A 17345-nucleotide genomic window follows, 5' to 3' on the forward strand; every position below is an offset into this window, starting at 1 on the left:
GTGTGCGCCCTTTATGTATCCTACAATTCTGAATTGATGTACACAAAGAATACTGTAAGAATGGCAGATGTTCTGAATTCTGTCGCTGTTCATTTCAAAAGTGCTGAACCAATAGTTATATTGACTACGTCCGTCCTAGCTCGCTCATTTAAGTCTCCATCGAAATTATGGACTATATTTTATCCGCTCGTCGTTCCTTTATGTCATAGTTTGTACATCTCAATTGTCAGTAGAAACCTGTTTATGCAAGTCAGCCATATAAGCTATGTTTTTAAAAAAGGCAGTAGATGAGGCTGAATGAACTGTTTCGCTGCCAGACAAGGCCCTGCTGATAGCCAGGTGTAGCAGTGGTAAGGATTCACTCCATGGTGCTGAAGGAAAGCTCTGCTGCTGGGACAGCTTTATGTAGCCATTAACAGTTTGTGGGCACCGTTTGTCACAGTTATAATGCAATTCATGTATTGTTTAGTGTTGTGTTGTGTAGTGGCTTTGCTGGAATGCATCCCCACCACCCCTAAAAAAAATAGTTTGCCACACCAAAATGTACATGCTAAAATTGCCACTGCTTCTGTCTTATTCAGGGGAGCTGAGCCCACACTGGCTCCCCTGTAATTCACACACGGTGGTGTAATGAGATGAGCTTCAACGTGGTCAATGAAACGCAGATCCTTATTGGCCCAGAGAAACAGTAAGAGAAATACCCGGTTTTGTAATTGGCTGATTTGCGCCAAATTGTGTTTATCCATTGCAGAACTAATCGAATATGAACGAGTCTATAACTTTCCTTTGTATAAATTGTTTGCTATATGCTATTGTTGGTCTTCCCTGGGGGCTCCTCGGTAGGATTCTTCCTGGCTGCTCACCAGGTCCCTGAAGCCCATCCTACTGAAGGCCACGAAGCAGAATTATAGGGACACGATGTAGCTCCAGCCCTCCATGGCAGAGTAAAGTGTGGAAGCACCACACGCCACACACCAGGGTAACATCAACAAGTGTGAGAGTGACAGAATACACAGAGGGCCTCCACCCTCCATGTCTCTTTCCTCTCCTCCACCCTCGGGTTGGTTGCTGTTGCCCCATAGCCTGCTGTTGTGTGTTCTCCTCCGGTGGCACCATCGCACGAGGAAGCCCAACATGGTGATGACCCTCTCCAGGAAGAGGTTGAAGAAGAGGATGGCAGAGCAGCCCAGCAGGCTGTAGATTACCAGGAGGTGTCACGAGTTCGACCGAGCGTGGCTCCCCTTCCCGTTCGGGTGGCGCTCGGCGGTCGTCGTCGCCGGCCTATTAGCTGCCACTGATTTCCTTTTCCTCCCACTCTTTGTATGTTTATTGTTAGCACCTGTATGTTAGTAATTAGTTGGGCTTTATTAGACAGCCTGTTTCTTTGTGCGGGATAAATTATTGTAACCTTCGTGTAGGTAGTAGACAAATGTGTTTGTTCCTGTTTTCGTCCCCCGTGTTTGTTCCTGGTCAGGTATTCTGCTGGACTGTTTTCGTCCCCCGTGTTTGTTCCTGGTCGTGTATTCTGCTGGACTGTTTTCGTCCCCCGTGTTTGTTCCTGGTCGTGTATTCTGCTGGACTGTTTTCGTCCCCCGTGTTTGTTCCTGGTCGTGTATTCTGCTGGACTGTTTTCGTCCCCCGTGTTTGTTCCTGGTCGTGTATTCTGCTGTACTGTTTTCGTCCCCCGTGTTTGTTCCTGGTCGTGTATTCTGCTGTACTGTTTTCGTCCCCCGTGTTTGTTCCTGGTCGTGTATTCTGCTGGACTGTTTTCGTCCCCCGTGTTTGTTCCTGGTCGTGTATTCTGCTGTACTGTTTTCGTCCCCCGTGTTTGTTCCTGGTCGTGTATTCTGCTGTACTGTTTTCGTCCCCCGTGTTTGTTCCTGGTCGTGTATTCTGCTGGACTGTTTTCGTCCCCCGTGTTTGTTCCTGGTCGTGTATTCTGCTGTACTGTTTTCGTCCCCCGTGTTTGTTCCTGGTAGTGTATTCTGCTGGACTGTTTTCGTCCCCCGTGTTTGTTCCTGGTCGTGTATTCTGCTGTACTGTTTTCGTCCCCCGTGTTTGTTCCTGGTCGTGTATTCTGCTGGACTGTTTTCGTCCCCCGTGTTTGTTCCTGGTCATGTATTCTGCTGTACTGTTTTCGTCCCCTGTGTTTGTTCCTGGTCGTGTATGCTGCTGTACTGTTTTCGTCCCCCGTGTTTGTTCCTGGTCGTGTATTCTGCTGGACTGTTTTTGTCCCCCGTGTTTGTTCCTGGTCGTGTATTCTGCTGGACTGTTTTCGTCCCCCGTGTTTGTTCCTGGTAGTGTATTCTGCTGGACTGTTTTTGTCCCCCGTGTTTGTTCCTGGTCGTGTATTCTGCTGTACTGTTTTCGTCCCCCGTGTTTGTTCCTGGTCGTGTATTCTGCTGGACTGTTTTCGCCCCCGTGTTTGTTCCTGGTCGTGTATTCTGCTGTACTGTTTTCGTCCCCCGTGTTTGTTCCTGGTCGTGTATTCTGCTGGACTGTTTTCGCCCCCGTGTTTGTTCCTGGTCGTGTATTCTGCTGGACTGTTTTTGTCCCCCGTGTTTGGGGCATTTGTTTTTGAGCACCCAGTGTTTCGTGAGGGCATTAAATAGCACAGTTGTGAACTCTCTGTTTCCTGCGTCTGACTCCACACCCACGACACCCGGAGCGTTACAGGAGGGCTTTGCCCTCTGCAGTGGATGGGGTCATCATCCCAAAACCTGACAGGCGTGGTATATCAGACCGTGTATCACAGGTATAACAAAACATTTATTTTTACTGCTCTAATTACATTGGTAACCAGTTTATAATAGCAATAAGGCACCTTGGTGGTTTGTGATATATGGCCAATATACCACGGCTAAGGGCTGTGTCCAGGCACTCTGCTTTGAGTTGTGTGTAAGAACAGCCCTTAGCTGTGGTATATTGGCCATATACCACACTTCCTCGAACCTTATTGCTTAAACATGTCAGGTCACTTTTATACGATTTTGAAACTTAATCTCAGAAACCACACCATTCCAATCATCCCTGAAAAAGTGCATCCCGAAGGGGATGTCGAGAAGAAGTGCAAATGCTGTGTTAAGTTTCTTTCTGTCAGCAAGTCAACCCCACCGCCTTCTTCTGGATAGTCATTCCCAAGCTATGCTGAAGTTCCTCCTTTTATCAGATCATTTGGAGATCATTCATCCAAATTGAGTCTCTGTTATACTGTTTTCCTAATAGATGCTTTGACACACACCTTGCAAGTAGAGTAATTAGACTTAGTCTTTCTTCGACAGCATCTGAGGTGTGTATGTCGACTGCTTTCCTATACACGCTTAGAAAACAAAGGTGCTATCTAGAACCAATAAGGGTTATTCGGCTGTCCCCATAGAAGAACCCTTTTTGGTTCCAGGTAGAACCGTTTTTGGGTTCCATGTAGAACCCTTTCCACTGAGGGTTCTCCTATGGGGACAGGCGAAGAACCCTTTTGTAACCCTTTTTTCTAAGAGTGTTGAGTAAGTAGACTGAGTCTTCGACAGCATCTGAGGTGTGTATGTTTACGACCTAACTCTCCAGCCTGCTGTCAGTGAACTTACTTCTTTATTAACACAGCTTCTCTTTATGTCTTTAATAATCACTTTATTGTCTGTTTATAACCCTCGCCAGCTCAAATTAGCCTCTTGTCCCTGAATTTATTCAAGGGATAGTGGCCCTATGCTTTCCCCCTACACACAGTAGTGATAGGATACAGTATTTTCATTAGTCTCTAAAATAGGATGAAATGACATTTGACATGTAAGCTTATGCGTTTCTGTCCATGTTCTGTTTTAAACCATTTGTGTGAAACAAAATATATGTGGTGCTCATAACATTACATTTTCTTTGTGTAGGCCATTAGAGAGCATAGATCTGCTGTGTTACAATAGTGCCACGTTTGGCTTACTTTGAGACACTTTCGGTCAGAGCTTCATACAGGAGGAGGTTGTGTGGTCCATTTTAGAACAGTGTGGTTAACTGGGAATGTGTCCAAGGACTTGGACCATCTTCCCACGACAAGAGCCTGGAAGGAAGCATGTGAAAGATGCAATTTCTCGCTCACAGTTTCAAGCAATTGTTTGGCACCGGTGTCAACCTATTGTTTTGATATGCAGTCATTTCATTGTGGTTTCTGAGGCTCCACTAAAATATCCTATCGCTTTCTTCAATCCTTCCATTATTTTCAGCACAATGTTCAGGAACACTAAAATTATAACACTGTAATGTGTTTGCAGTGTATACAATTGTTGGCCCTGTAACTGGACAGCTTTGTTTGATGTTTTTTTTTATGTGGAATGGAACTGAGCCAACTCTACGTTGTCTTTCATACAGTAGTTCTGTTGTCATGCAGGCGCCAGCATGGCTGTGGCCTCCCACCCAGCCTTGTACAATAGTCACAACTAAAAGAGAGGATCTGCAAGGATCTTATTTGTCCGTGGCAGGACAATGTTTTATGTGCTATATCTCAGTCAATATCTGAGTTTGGTGTATCTTCATTTATTAGAATAGTCCTTTATTAAACTTTTGAACAATTCTTGTGACGGTTGCTATGTTGACAGATGCTCCTCTGTCTTCTCTGACAAGTGTGCCTTGTCAAAAGCATACCGATTTCAGATGAAAAAGCAAATGAATGTTGACTGATAACAGCTGTCCGTCCAACCTGACAGAGCTCGAGAGGACCTGCGGAGAAGAATGGGAGAAACTCCCCAAATGCAGGTGTTCCAAGCTTGTAGCGTCATTACCCAACAAGTCTCGAGGCTGTAATCGCTCTGCTAAAGGTGCTTCGACAAAGTACTTAGTAAAGGGTCCGAGTACTTATGTAAATGTCATATTTAAGGGGAGGGGGGGAGGGGGAACAATTGAATGCATTTTAGAATAAGGCTGTAACGTAACACAATGTGGAAAAAGTCACGAGGTCATGGTGAAGTCACACACCTACACACAATTGCTTGGTTAGAAAATAGGCTTATTTCCTGCCGTTTCACAATGTGGTGCAATCACTTCACAGACAGATTCACGCCAATGATGTTAGTGTCACATTGAACAAAGGGTTTCAGTGAGTAAATAGCTTCAGTATGGAATAGACATTATTAAGAAAATATTGCATTAACATTAAAGGACCATTTGCAATAATATAACAGAAAACCACTACCCAGACAAACATGGTTGGGTTTTTTGTAAGCAAATAAAAATATACTTAGATATACTGATATCTTAAATGGGTCATCATCCACATACATTTTTGTTTGAGTTTTAAATGAATTATATACAAATGGACTCTTGAAGAATATAACGTATGCCTCATGAGCTTAGTTCATCTGTCCTACCCCATCAGAACCCAAAATAGCCGAGTTTTGTTTTAAAGACATTTTTTGTAAGCAATGTAATTGTGAACAAAACACTGTATTGCCTCAAAACAAGGTTAAAAGTATCATTTTGAGCACCTGGAGAGGATGGAATGAAGAGGGGAGGAATGATCGCTGAGATCAGAGATGAAACTTATGGTGTCTGAGTAATTATTTTTCACCCAGATGTAAGTGTTGCCCAGCACCAGTTCAGGGGAGCTGCAGTGGTCGGGTAATGTGAGGTAGTGAGGGGAAGCCATGGCGCTGACATGGCCACGCGAGGCCTGCATGTACATGGTGTTCACCATCACGATGGACCGCTCATTCATCTTCACAGACACACTCTCCACTGTCCCTACCAGAACTGAGACACACACACACACACACACTTTAGATCAGTGTTGTGAAGCTACTGTAAATCAATTAGTCTAAGTGCTTCCCAAAGGGATTCAAGTACTTCCCACAAAAGTAGATTCAAGGGCTTCCCAATGCTCTTGCTAAAGGTCAAAGTAGTGAATAATGTTTCCTGTCATCTTCTGCTTCAAACTGGAGGCCTTACCTTTGCTCTGACACAGGACTTCAGTCTTCAGATCCCCCAGTGGTAGAAGCCTGGGTCCTGAGGATAATGAACAACAGTCTAATCAAATGGACAGAGAGACTCCAGGCAGGGAGCCCTAAAATGACATCCCCTTTATCTTATGCATGTATGCCCTTTAGGGGACGCTTTTATCCAAAATAAACTTAGTCAAGAGTGCATTTTTACATATGGGTGGTCCTAGGAATCAAACCCACTACCCCAGCATTACAAGCGCCACGCTCTACCAACTGAGCTACAAAGGACCACATGAATAACATATAGAATCTTCATAGCACTCGTCTGCCCTGTAGGTAGGTTTTTCGGAGACCTTTCAGAGATAAATCATGTATGGATGAAAAATGGGTATCAAGTTTGGATTGTATCCGGTTCCCACTGACCTGGAATCACGTTCTTGGTGGTGTTGTGTGGTTCAGGCCTTGGGTGCAGGACCCCGGCGCAGCAGGACCACAGGGATGAGTTGGGGTAGCGGTGCCCACAGCAGGTGAACCCTGGCTGGGTAGGATAGAGCAGGTCTAGCCCTGGGGCAGAGCAGCAGGTCTGGGTGGGGCCGGCCTCCATCAGGACACTCCCACAGCACTGGGCTTCCTCTGAGAGTCTGTCCTGAAACTGCAGGTCGTACAGAGTCCCTGCACAGCACTTCATCTGGTCACAGCTGGGGTCATAAGCCTTGACTCCGCAGCAGGACTTGTTCCCCCTGTGTCTGGGCAGAGAAAAATATTGGGCAGAGTCCATATCATCTCTCAGAATTTGCTTCCTGTTGTGCTGTCATGTTGGGTGAGATCAGAGCCATATGTACTGATGATTATTTATCATTGATTAGATTTGACCCATTCTATTTCGATGAATAGCTCTCAAGGAAATGGGATCTGGAGAGTTCTAGCTATAAAAATGAGTTTCAGCCAATTGATTACTTGAAATCGACAGATTGAGCAATGAAGAGAGATGACCAGTAGCATGTATTCATGGATGCCATGGGAAGCCAGGCTTCCCCCAAAAAATGTACCAAGAAAAAAAATCTATCTTTTTGTTTTTATAATTTTCCTTCAATTAACAAGAGGCTGAATGTATCTCACCGGAGAAAGCATCTGAAAGAGCGAAACAGAGCCCCTCTGTCTGTCGGCCATCTATCTGATGCTGTCAGGTCATAAAGAGTATGACATCGTTGCCACGTATAGCATTAGATGCAAGGGAAACCGTTGAGCACTCGCACCGTTGAGCCTCGCTTGATAAAAAAAAAAAGTATAAAATAATAGCCCATCAACATTGAGCTACACTGAGTGAGCTCAACTGTGAATGTTCCTGGTGCACCAAAACAGAGTGTCAAAGGAAACAAGTTTGGATTTGGCTTCACTCTTATCACATCAAATAAAAATAAATACGTTGTTGACAGAAACTATTTCAATTGTTGCATCTCTTTGTGTTGTTGTCCTCTGGTGGCTAGCTAACTGAAATTGTCCCTTTGCTAAATTAGTCATGGATGAAGATAGGGATTTGGACTTGTGGTTTTACTTAATTCTCCATACTGGCCAATGATTATAACGATGATTCTGATCTATCCATAAATTCATACATTGTTGTGCCCCTGGCCTGAGAGGATGGAAGTTCAATATGTAGCTAGATGTAGAGAGCTAATGTTAACTAGCTAACGTTGCCCACGAAAGGAAGTTAGGCTAGCAAGCAAGCATTTTAGCCAGGTAAAAATTGACAGTGTCATAGACCATAGATCTTTTAGTTGTCACTGTATTAGACTAGGCAGAGGTGATTTGCTGATGCTGAAATGTTGAAGTCGCAATGGCGCTGAAATAGTGAAGGCAGCTCTTGTTTTCTTTGCAACTTGCGGTAACTCTCTATGGTTCTAAATCATTAGTTGTTTAGTAGTCGGAAACATTCTTGCTTGACCATGTAATAAGCTTTGTGGACATCACCAGACAGAGCTTGCTCTCCAGTTTTGTGATGAAACAAAAGTGTAGTTGAATTTATTTGGATTCAAACAAAAGTAGATTCAAGTGCGTCACTCACAACTGCACTGCACAGACCTCCCGCTTATTGACCAAAGTATTGAGTAACGGTATCAGCGTAAATTCAGACTGCCATGCAAGTTCTTGGGGAAAGCACTACAGGTTGCGACCCACAGTTTGAATGACCGGGTCTGAGCCTTTTCACATTAGAGCATTGTTTGTTAATGATGTGTTCGCCCACGTTTCCACTTGTTCTCTAGAGAATTTAGATCAGCGTGTGAAACCCAATGAGACAAGATCGAAATTGTGGGGGGAAGTGGAATGAGGGGTAAAATACATACAAAATAAATATATATATATATATATATTTCCAGTCTGTCAGGTCATGATAAATGTTTACGTATTTCCAATTAACAGACTTCAGTCAATAATAAACACAGTTTAAATGAAAAATGCATTAGTAATGTTCCTAAAATCCCAAAGAACCATCAACCAGCTTCCTCCCATAGCCGCGGGAAGTAGGGATGCTGAGGGTGCTGTAGCACCGCTTGAAAAATCACAATAAAATATATATATATTTTTTAATTTAAAATTAAATAAATGGTGCACTAGGCCTTTATTACTCTTGTATGAGCAAAGAAGAATCCTGGATAGGTTCAACTCCCTACAGTTTCCACACTACAGTGCAGCTCACTTGTGTCCGTTGCAGCAGATTTCATTCCAAGGGTAGTATGTCTCCTCCCCACAGCAGTGTTTGCCTAGATCGTTCAGATGGACTCGTGAGCCACACACCATGTCACGGGATGGCAGATACAAGTGGCCACCTGGGGAGCACTGGTACCCATCCTCCACCTCACAGTGCAAGGTCTGGTTACAGCACAACACCCCTCGGTCCTCTACACCATACGGCGTTGTACCACAGCACTGGGAGAGAGACACACCAGTCAGCAGGGTATCAACAACACACACACACACAACATGAATAACAGACATGCAGACACACCGTGGCATGCACATACCCAAAAATGAGAGTCTAACTTTCTTACCAGGGGACCTGTGCACTCATCCTCTACCAACAGTGCTAAGCGTTAGAAAAGAGACCTCTAGTTATCCGTCGTCTGACACACTCTCACACAAAAGAGGAGCTGCTCTACTCTCAACTGGTTGCAGGGTGGGGCTTACAGAACTAAATGTGCTGTCAGAACTGACATGGTACTGCATAGAGCCCAAGTAAAGCAAACACCACAAATAGTTATTGTTACTGGTAAATCACGGGGCAGAGTTTCTCCCTGGCAGACTTTTAGATCAAGCAGCACTCTAGAAAATTGGCCTTGAGTATAGAGACACCCTCTTCCCACGGGGGCCCTGTGTAAACATTCTGAGTGGACTGAAATGGGTCTGTGGACAACGTATAGTGTCAGCCTTGCCTTAAAATGCCACTTTTTTGTTATTTTGACCATTTAAAAATGTACAAATACACAGATACATCCCTGTGCTGTACAGCATTGTCTTTATGCCTTGACAAACAACAACTCAACAAGCGTATGGAGGATTTAGCTGTTTAACTTCAATTTGACTGAGATGAGGAGAACTGATGTTTATGTAGTGGAGGAGGTTCAGTGAACTAAGCTTCAGCTGTAGGCCTGTGAGCTCTGTGGGCTAATGGACTTACCAGGTTTTTTCCAAGCACCCTATTGGACAGCTTCCCGGCACAGCAGATTTTACTGTCTGGATTGTAAACCTGAGAGCCACAGCTAGCACCATTGTAGAGATCTGGTTAGAGAGATGGGAAGGAGGAAGGACAGAGATGGGGATGGTGGTGATGATCAGATCAAGACTGGTAAATAATCTGTCTAACCTGGCAGCATTTACTGTACATACTGTAAAATCAGCATCCATACAATACTATGCGATGACTGCTGAACAAAACGGGTCATCTGTTACACATATGGACTGCTTTTTCACCTACATATGATGCAATATGCCTTTGTGAAAACCCCCAGAATTTGCAGAGAGATTGGGTGATTCGACTGATGATATAAAACAGCTGTTTAATGCTGTTTCCTCCCATGTGTGGTTTGTGGGGAAGTGGATACCTAGTCAGTTGCACAACTGAATGCATTCAACCAAAATGTGTCCTCCTCATTTAACCCAAACCCTCTGAATCAGAGGTGCCTCCACGTCATTGGCACTCAGAGAACATTATCTTATTTTCGTGGTAGAGCACCTAATCTTCCACAAGAACTCACACACGTGTCTCATTTAAGATTTTATATTTTATTTTTCATTATAGATTTAATAATGTCTCCATCGCGTGTGTTTCTCTGTCTGCGCGTGTATACTGTCTTACATGGGGTGTGGCGTAATGTTCCCTCACAGCAGGTCTGGTCGTGGGAGTAACTTTGTCCCTGGAGAGATGTAGGGTTCACACAGCAACGTTCTGTTGTTGGGTTGAAACAGGCACCTAGACCACAGGGCTGTTTCCCTGATATACTGGAGGCAGATGGAGAAAAAGACAGAGTGGGGAGGACCTCTGCAGGAAGTGCAGCTCAGAGCAAGGTAATATACAGGAAGTCTATAAACTGGGAAAGTTAACTATTTGTTTGTCATTGCATCTGCCTCCACAGTTTACCAGGGGAAGACATTCATTCACACCCACACACACCCACAATTAGATGCCATACAACAACACATGCACATAAAATACATTAACAGACCATAAACATACAGTAGAAATGTATACAAATACACACATACAAGTATAGTTAAAAATATTATTTAAAAAATAAAACAATCTATCATGTTTCTAATTATTCCACCACACTTGTTCTACAGGCAAACCTTTACAGTTAAAGTGCCCATTGGAGGTTATCTCAGTGTCAATGTGCTTGTTGGCAGACCAATGCCAAAAGGCAAAACCCACAAGGAAAAATAAAGCAACATCTGACACCTGCAGATGTTCAGTAAATATTAAAGAACATTTGGAAAAACGGACATGTAAGTGTGTGTTTTTATTTGCATCGTAATGATGTTGCATCATTTAAAATGGATGCCATCCCATTGTGGCTTTTAGCCATTGGACATCAATTATATTATATTCAAACCTGACTGTTAATGAAATGGTTGAATTGAACATTGAATAAAGAAAGTGAAACATGAGGTTCAGTGTATGGTTGAAGGCCAAAGGCAACCTTACCATTTCGGAGAAGTCGGAGCAATTCCCAAGTGCTGGGGGGAAAAAAAAGAAAGAACAAAACACACACAAAGATGACAAACTATCATAACGTGAAGTTTCATTACAACCACACAAAACCAGTAGGTTTCCTTTTTTACTAACATTAGACCCTGATGATGCACAGCAGCTTGCATTGAGAGGCTCTGGAGAGAGTGGTTCAGAATCGAAGCAGCAGCAGTGGCTTCGCTGGTCAAACTGGTGGTCTCCACAGCACTGGTGGCGAACGGACATTTTGGTCAGGACCTTCTTTCCTTTAACGACATTTCCACAGCAAAGCTGGTGGTCTTCATCGTAAAGCTCTGCAGAACAGGTCATAAGGATTGATCAGATGTACTGTTTAAACGACTGAAGGGCTTTCAAGTGCTCAAGTCTAACGGTCTTGACATTGTGACGGGGAGTGAGCATAGAAGCCGTGAGGTGCAGGTGGGAAATTGGGAAACATCTCCCAAACAGTTTTCGGAGCAGACAGGTGTAAGGGGTGCGTAATCGATGGCAGGGAAGTCAGATGCAGGAGAGCTGAACTTGGTAATAGCCGGAGCAGTTTAACAGTAAAACCCACGGCATAAAAATAACAAGATAATTGGGTGCAAAAACCCGTCACGCACCAAACAACACGTGAACAAGCACTTACAATAAACAATCCCACACAAAGACATGAGGGGAACAGAGGGTTATATACACATCAAATGATTGAGGGAATTGAAACCAGGTGTGAGGAAAAACAAGACAAAACACATGGAAAATGAAAAGTGTTTCGATGATGGCTAGAAGACCGGCGACGCCGAGCGCCGCCCGAACAAGGAGAGGACCCGACCTCTATTGGAAAGACAGTTTGAGAGCAAAGTCTAAAATGCACACCACGACAACATCTCTGTTTATGCCTTTGTGAAGAATAAAACAAACACAACTACATAATCGATGATGACATCAATAGATGTGAATAGACCTGATCTCGCTGACCTTTTCCGCAACACTTGGAATGGGGTTGGGTCCTGGTTAGGATCTGAGAGTCACAGCACAGCTGGTTGAGTGGGTCATAGGCCTGACACCCACAGCAATCTGACACCAGCTGGCTCACATTAAGAGTCACCTGACCTGCATTGATTGAATAACAGATAAACACATGTTGAAAGAAAACTTGGGAGGTGCTGAGAAAATAACTTTTCACAGTTACCAGGTTTGAGTGAATACTGTAGATGCCATGGGATACTGCTAGGAGACATGACTCTGTCTATCTCACCTTCACAACAGGAAGCCTGGGTGAGGTTAAAGACCCTGTTTCCACAGCAAGACAGCCGCGCCTCTTTATGCAGTACTCTTTCACAGCAAGTGTAATCTAGAACGTCATAATTCAGCCCACCGCAGACGTGATCTCTGGGAGACCTGAAAGGCAGAGGCTCATCATGTCTAGAGGTCATTTTCTATATCTATGTGCAGCACATATACTAGACATAGGCTGCATTCCTCCCCTCAGCCCTCAAATGTAGTGGACTTCTGATGATGTATCATGACGTTTGACGAGTATACACTTGCAGGGCGAGGGAGGAAGGAGTGATTTTTAAATGGACCTTCCTTGCCTGGAAATTCGTCACTCGTCAGCTGTGTTTTCAGCCACAGGTAGCTTATTGGTGTATTATATGTGTCACAGTCAATTATGATTGCATGTTTACCTATATTAACTATATCATTATTAATATACGCCTACTGTATGATGGCTAGCAAATTAATTAGCTAACCAACGTCAGCCTGCCTAGCTGGAACTTCTGAAGAAGGAAAATGTTTTATTTCTACAATTTCCAAAAGCTAAACAAACAAAAACATCCGTTTTACGAGACGTGTTTACGAGACGTGTTTGTGCATTTCAAACTTATTTACATTCGTTTTTACTTATATGTTGACTCCATATGGACGTTGAGGTTTTGACTTTTGGCAGACTTTTCTTAGTGGATGTACTGTACAATCATTGCGAATTGAATTATGGGGCGTTTCAGGCCCGAAGTGAACATAATTGTATACTCGCAAAGTCCACTAAAATGAGGGCTGAGGGGTTTACGTTGCAAACTTCCCTGGTTTGGCTAATCATTTGGACCGACGACAAATATAGCCGCAGAGATTACGCCAAGGACGTAAGGCAAGGGTAAATTGATGAGCGTGTGTCTTTTGTGAGTTTGAAACACAGCCATAGACAGAGTGGAGTCACAATGCTCACAAATACAGAGTCACATCATGATGACACATCTTCATTAAAGAAAGGTATTTAAAATATATATATATATATATACATATTTCTCATTTATTTAACCAGGTAGGCTAGTTGAGAACAAGTTCTCATTTGCAACTGCGACCTGGCCAAGATAAAGCATAGCAATTCCACACATACAACAACACAGAGTTACACATGGAATAAACAAAACATACAGTCAATAATACAGTAGAACAACAAAGGTAGTAGGATGAATTTGCCCCTAACCACTATCAGGTCAATTTTTCATATCCCCGCTTAAGATTTGAGCCCTAGGGCAGCTTCTACCCAGAGCACAGATAATAAGGGTACTTGCTATACTCACGTGTCGTAGAACTTCCCAGCATGGGCAGAGACTGGAACTCCTAAAGGATTGACTTGCCCTGTGAAACATCCTCACATCAAGACAAAGCGCTGGCTACGTATTCTGTGAAAAGCTCTCTCTCAGGTCATGAGGAATGCTTATTAATCTAAGCGTGATATTTGCAAAACGCTCACTAAGAAAATATTCCTACTGTCAATTGCTTTACAGTTAAAACAAATTAAAGCGATTCATAATTTTTTCTAAAAAAATTGCATTTTATAATTGCCAATCAAGTGACTGAAGTTGATAGGATAAAACGCATAGAGATAATTCTATGATAAAATGCCTGAAAAACTGAGTAAGGTATACCTTACTCAATATATTGTCAGGAAACAATGGTATATCTATGGTTAGCGCTCCCTAAAGTTATCCACAGCTCAATATAAGTTATTTTATTTAAAAAACCTTATTGGGCTTAATATCCCCAAAGCTCTATAAACCACACAGCCAGTTGTCTGCCATAGAAGGCTGTTCAGAGCAGTGGTTTGCAACCAGGGTTACTAGGACCCCTGGGGGTACTTTGTCTATCCACAGGTGGTACTTGAGAAGACTCAGGAGACCATAGGGCTACTGGTAAAATGCAAAAGAAGGGGTACTTCAGGGGTACTCCTGGCAGAGCAACATTCAGTTGGTGGTACGGTAAGCCGAAAAAGGTTGGGAACAACAGAGTTTCTTAAATTATGGTTTGGGAACCAAAGTGGACCCTGAGCATGTGAGTGGTGGGTCGCGAGCTATTAGTAAACATTTATAATCACACACTATTTCTTCTTAATTTGAGTCGTTCAAGGACAATACTTTTCTCATTTGGGTCTTGAGCTGAAAAAGCATAAGCACCTTTGGCTTAGAGTAATGATGGGGCTCCCGAGTGGCTCAGCGGTCTAAGGCACTGCATTACATTGCTAGAGGTGTCACTACAGACCCTGGCTCGTTCCCAGGCTGTATCACAACCAGCTGTGACCGGGAGTCCCATAGGGCCACAATTGGCCCAGTGTCATCCTGGTTAGGATTTGGCCGGTGTAGGCCGCCATGGTAAATCAGAATTTGTTCTTAACTGGCTTGCCTAGTGAAATATATATATATTTTAAATGATGACAACTGACCGATCATCTAGATTGCAGATATCCCTATACAAGTAGAACTATGTTTGGGTTTCTAAACCAACATGATCCACTGCATTCCCGATTGACATTTGTTTTTCAGAAGGCATTTCAGGGAAATAAGGTACATAATGTATGAACTCTCAATTCCAAACCACAAAGCAATGATTTACAATTAATTCTGCTGTGGCTTAATCTGAGAGGCAGAGTAGTAGCCTACACCTCTCAACAGCTGGCCCGATTTCATTCATGAAAACAGACGCAAGACATTATCTTTCCACTTACCAGGTGCGCTGTAGCAGGGTAGAGCCAGAAGAACTGCACAAATGAAACAAACAAATGTTCAGAGAAGTCCAGAGGATTGTACAGACAAATTCTAGCGAATGTGCAGAGTTTGATAGGGATGCTCACATACCAAACATCAGTAGCGGAGTGGTCATGGTGACTCTTTCAATAAAGCAGTCTCACTCATAGATGAAATACTAAGATGCACAGAGAGAGATAAGTAGTCTATTTCAGCCACACCTACAAGCACCACCCCTGACAACAATATCCAATTGCCAAGCCATCTCAAAATATTCTACAGTATGAACCCAAGTCGTTAATATTTTGTTTGAGTCATTGTTTTGCTGGGACCTCCTTTTCCAGTTGCAGTTGGTGCACTTCTGAAACATCAGCTATTTTTAAGAAAAAAACGAATGGTAACACTTTCTAACAGCCACTACCGGTACTTCCTCGCTGTTTAGGATTTCTTCCTTAACTCAATTTAATAGTGAGAAGGTGGGTAAAACAAACAGGGGAAATAGTATGGTGGTGGAAAATTGTGTTTTATAAAGAAAGTATGCATATATCCCCTTTTTTCCCCCCACCTCCTCGTCATTAAATTTAGTAAAGGGAGAAACTGAGGCCTTTGCAGGCTGAATAGAGAATGTTTTATGCACGATCCAGTCTACGGTGAATACGAGTGTATAGCAGGTTGCATACATTCCCCTTGGACGGTCTGATGAAATGACTCAGTAAAGCCATCTGCCGGTCCATTGGGCTGACACTGACAACGGTGTCCAGATCCCTGATCGAAAGTGTTCTCACTTTCAACATCACCTCCTAGCAATGGGAACCTCTCAGTCACAAACAGGCCAGCAAAACAATCTGCAGTAAATAGCCTCAACTCCAAGAACTGTACACACATAGCATCACAAGGAAAGCACTTCAATGACAACACCCACACACAGCACGTATCCTTCATTCATTTGTAAATCTGCAGCTGCTGGAACATAATGTGAGCATGAGAGGGGGGTGACCTGGAGGAAAAAAATGCAACTTTACAATAGAGCATTGCGTGCATATCATCTAATTTGCAAAGTGGCATAGAGTTGTCATAGAGCAGAGGAGCTTACAGAAGGTAAGGAAAAATGTGTGGCCTTTTATAAATGTAATTCATACAATTCCAAGTCATTTAACATGACTAGAGACTTAAGCAGAATATTTTTTTAATACAATTTGCAAAACGTACTATATGTTGCGAATTCGCTAAATGTACAGTACCAGTCAAAAGTTTGGACACACCTACTCATTCAAGGATTTTTCTTTATTTTTTACTATTTTCTACATTGTAGAATAATAGTGAAGACATCAAAACTATGAAATAACACATATGGAATCATGTAGTAACCAAAAAAGTGTTCAGTCAGGAAGTTAAAGCTTTGTCACAAATGGGTCTTCCAAATGGACAATGACCCCAAGCATACTTCCAAAGTTGTGGCAAAATGGCGTAAGGACAACAAAGTCAAAGTATTGGAGTGGCCATCACAAAGCCCTGACCTCATCCTATAGAACATTTGTTGGCAGAACTGAAAAAGTGTGTGCGAGAAGGAGGCCTACCAACCTGACTCAGTTACACCAGCTCTGTCAGGAGGAATGGGCCAAAATTCACCCGACTTATTGTGGGGAGCTTGTGGAACGCTATCTGAAAAGTTTGACCCAAGGTAAACAATTTAAAGGTAATGCTACCAAATACTAATTGAGTGTATGTAAACTTCTGACCCACTGGGAATGTGATTAAAGAAATAAAAGCTGAAATAAATCCTTCTCTCTATTATTCTAACATTTCACATTCTTAAAATAAAGTGGTGATCCTAACTGACCGAAGACAGGACATTTTTACAAAGATTAAAAGTCAGGAATTGTGAAAATCTGAGTTTAATGTATTTGGCTAAGGTGTATGTAAACTTCCGACTTCAACTGTATCTACACATACGCTATGGTCACAAGACGCAGGCTTCCTTATTGTCCCTAGAATTTTTAAACAAACAGCTGGAGGCAGGACTTACTCCTATTGTCACGATCGTTAGAATGAGTGGACCAAGGTGCAGTGTGGTAGGCATACATTTTCCTTTATTAAATGAACACTGAACAAAATACCAAATGAAACGTGACCCTAAATAATCGTGCTAACAGGCAACTATCCATAGTCAAGATCTCACAA

General features: G+C 42.9%; 1 protein-coding gene across 1 annotated transcript; it reads right to left on the reverse strand.

Annotated features, from left to right (window-relative positions):
- Positions 1 to 4498: 4498 nt before the first annotated feature.
- Positions 4499 to 15396, reverse strand: LOC110507418 (uncharacterized). The gene is made up of 13 exons (XM_021587403.3): positions 15276 to 15396; positions 15146 to 15178; positions 13725 to 13782; positions 12398 to 12540; positions 12118 to 12252; positions 11260 to 11456; positions 11119 to 11150; positions 10273 to 10415; positions 9595 to 9695; positions 8617 to 8846; positions 6342 to 6664; positions 5926 to 5982; positions 4499 to 5730 (listed from the first exon to the last, which is right to left on the reverse strand). Exons 1-13 carry the CDS (start codon positions 15298 to 15300, stop codon positions 5453 to 5455), a joined length of 1755 nt encoding a protein of 584 aa, XP_021443078.3. The 5' UTR covers positions 15301 to 15396; the 3' UTR covers positions 4499 to 5452.
- Between the last annotated feature and the right edge of the window lie 1949 nt (positions 15397 to 17345).

This window comes from Oncorhynchus mykiss, chromosome 27 (genome assembly GCF_057628025.1).
Source record: "Oncorhynchus mykiss isolate SJ-2025 chromosome 27, ASM5762802v1, whole genome shotgun sequence".
In the NCBI taxonomy this organism is placed as follows: Eukaryota; Metazoa; Chordata; class Actinopteri; order Salmoniformes; family Salmonidae; genus Oncorhynchus; species Oncorhynchus mykiss.

Excerpts from the sequence above, each read along its gene's own strand:
- LOC110507418 (XM_021587403.3), bottom strand. The coding sequence starts at position 15,300 with ATGACCACTCCGCTACTGATGTTTG. Across the intron at positions 12,253-12,397 it reads CCAGGCTTCCTGTTGTGAAG|GTCAGGTGACTCTTAATGTG; the intron begins GTGAGATAGACA and ends CAATCAATGCAG. Across the intron at positions 9,696-10,272 it reads AACATTACGCCACACCCCAT|ATCTCTACAATGGTGCTAGC; the intron begins GTAAGACAGTAT and ends CTCTCTAACCAG.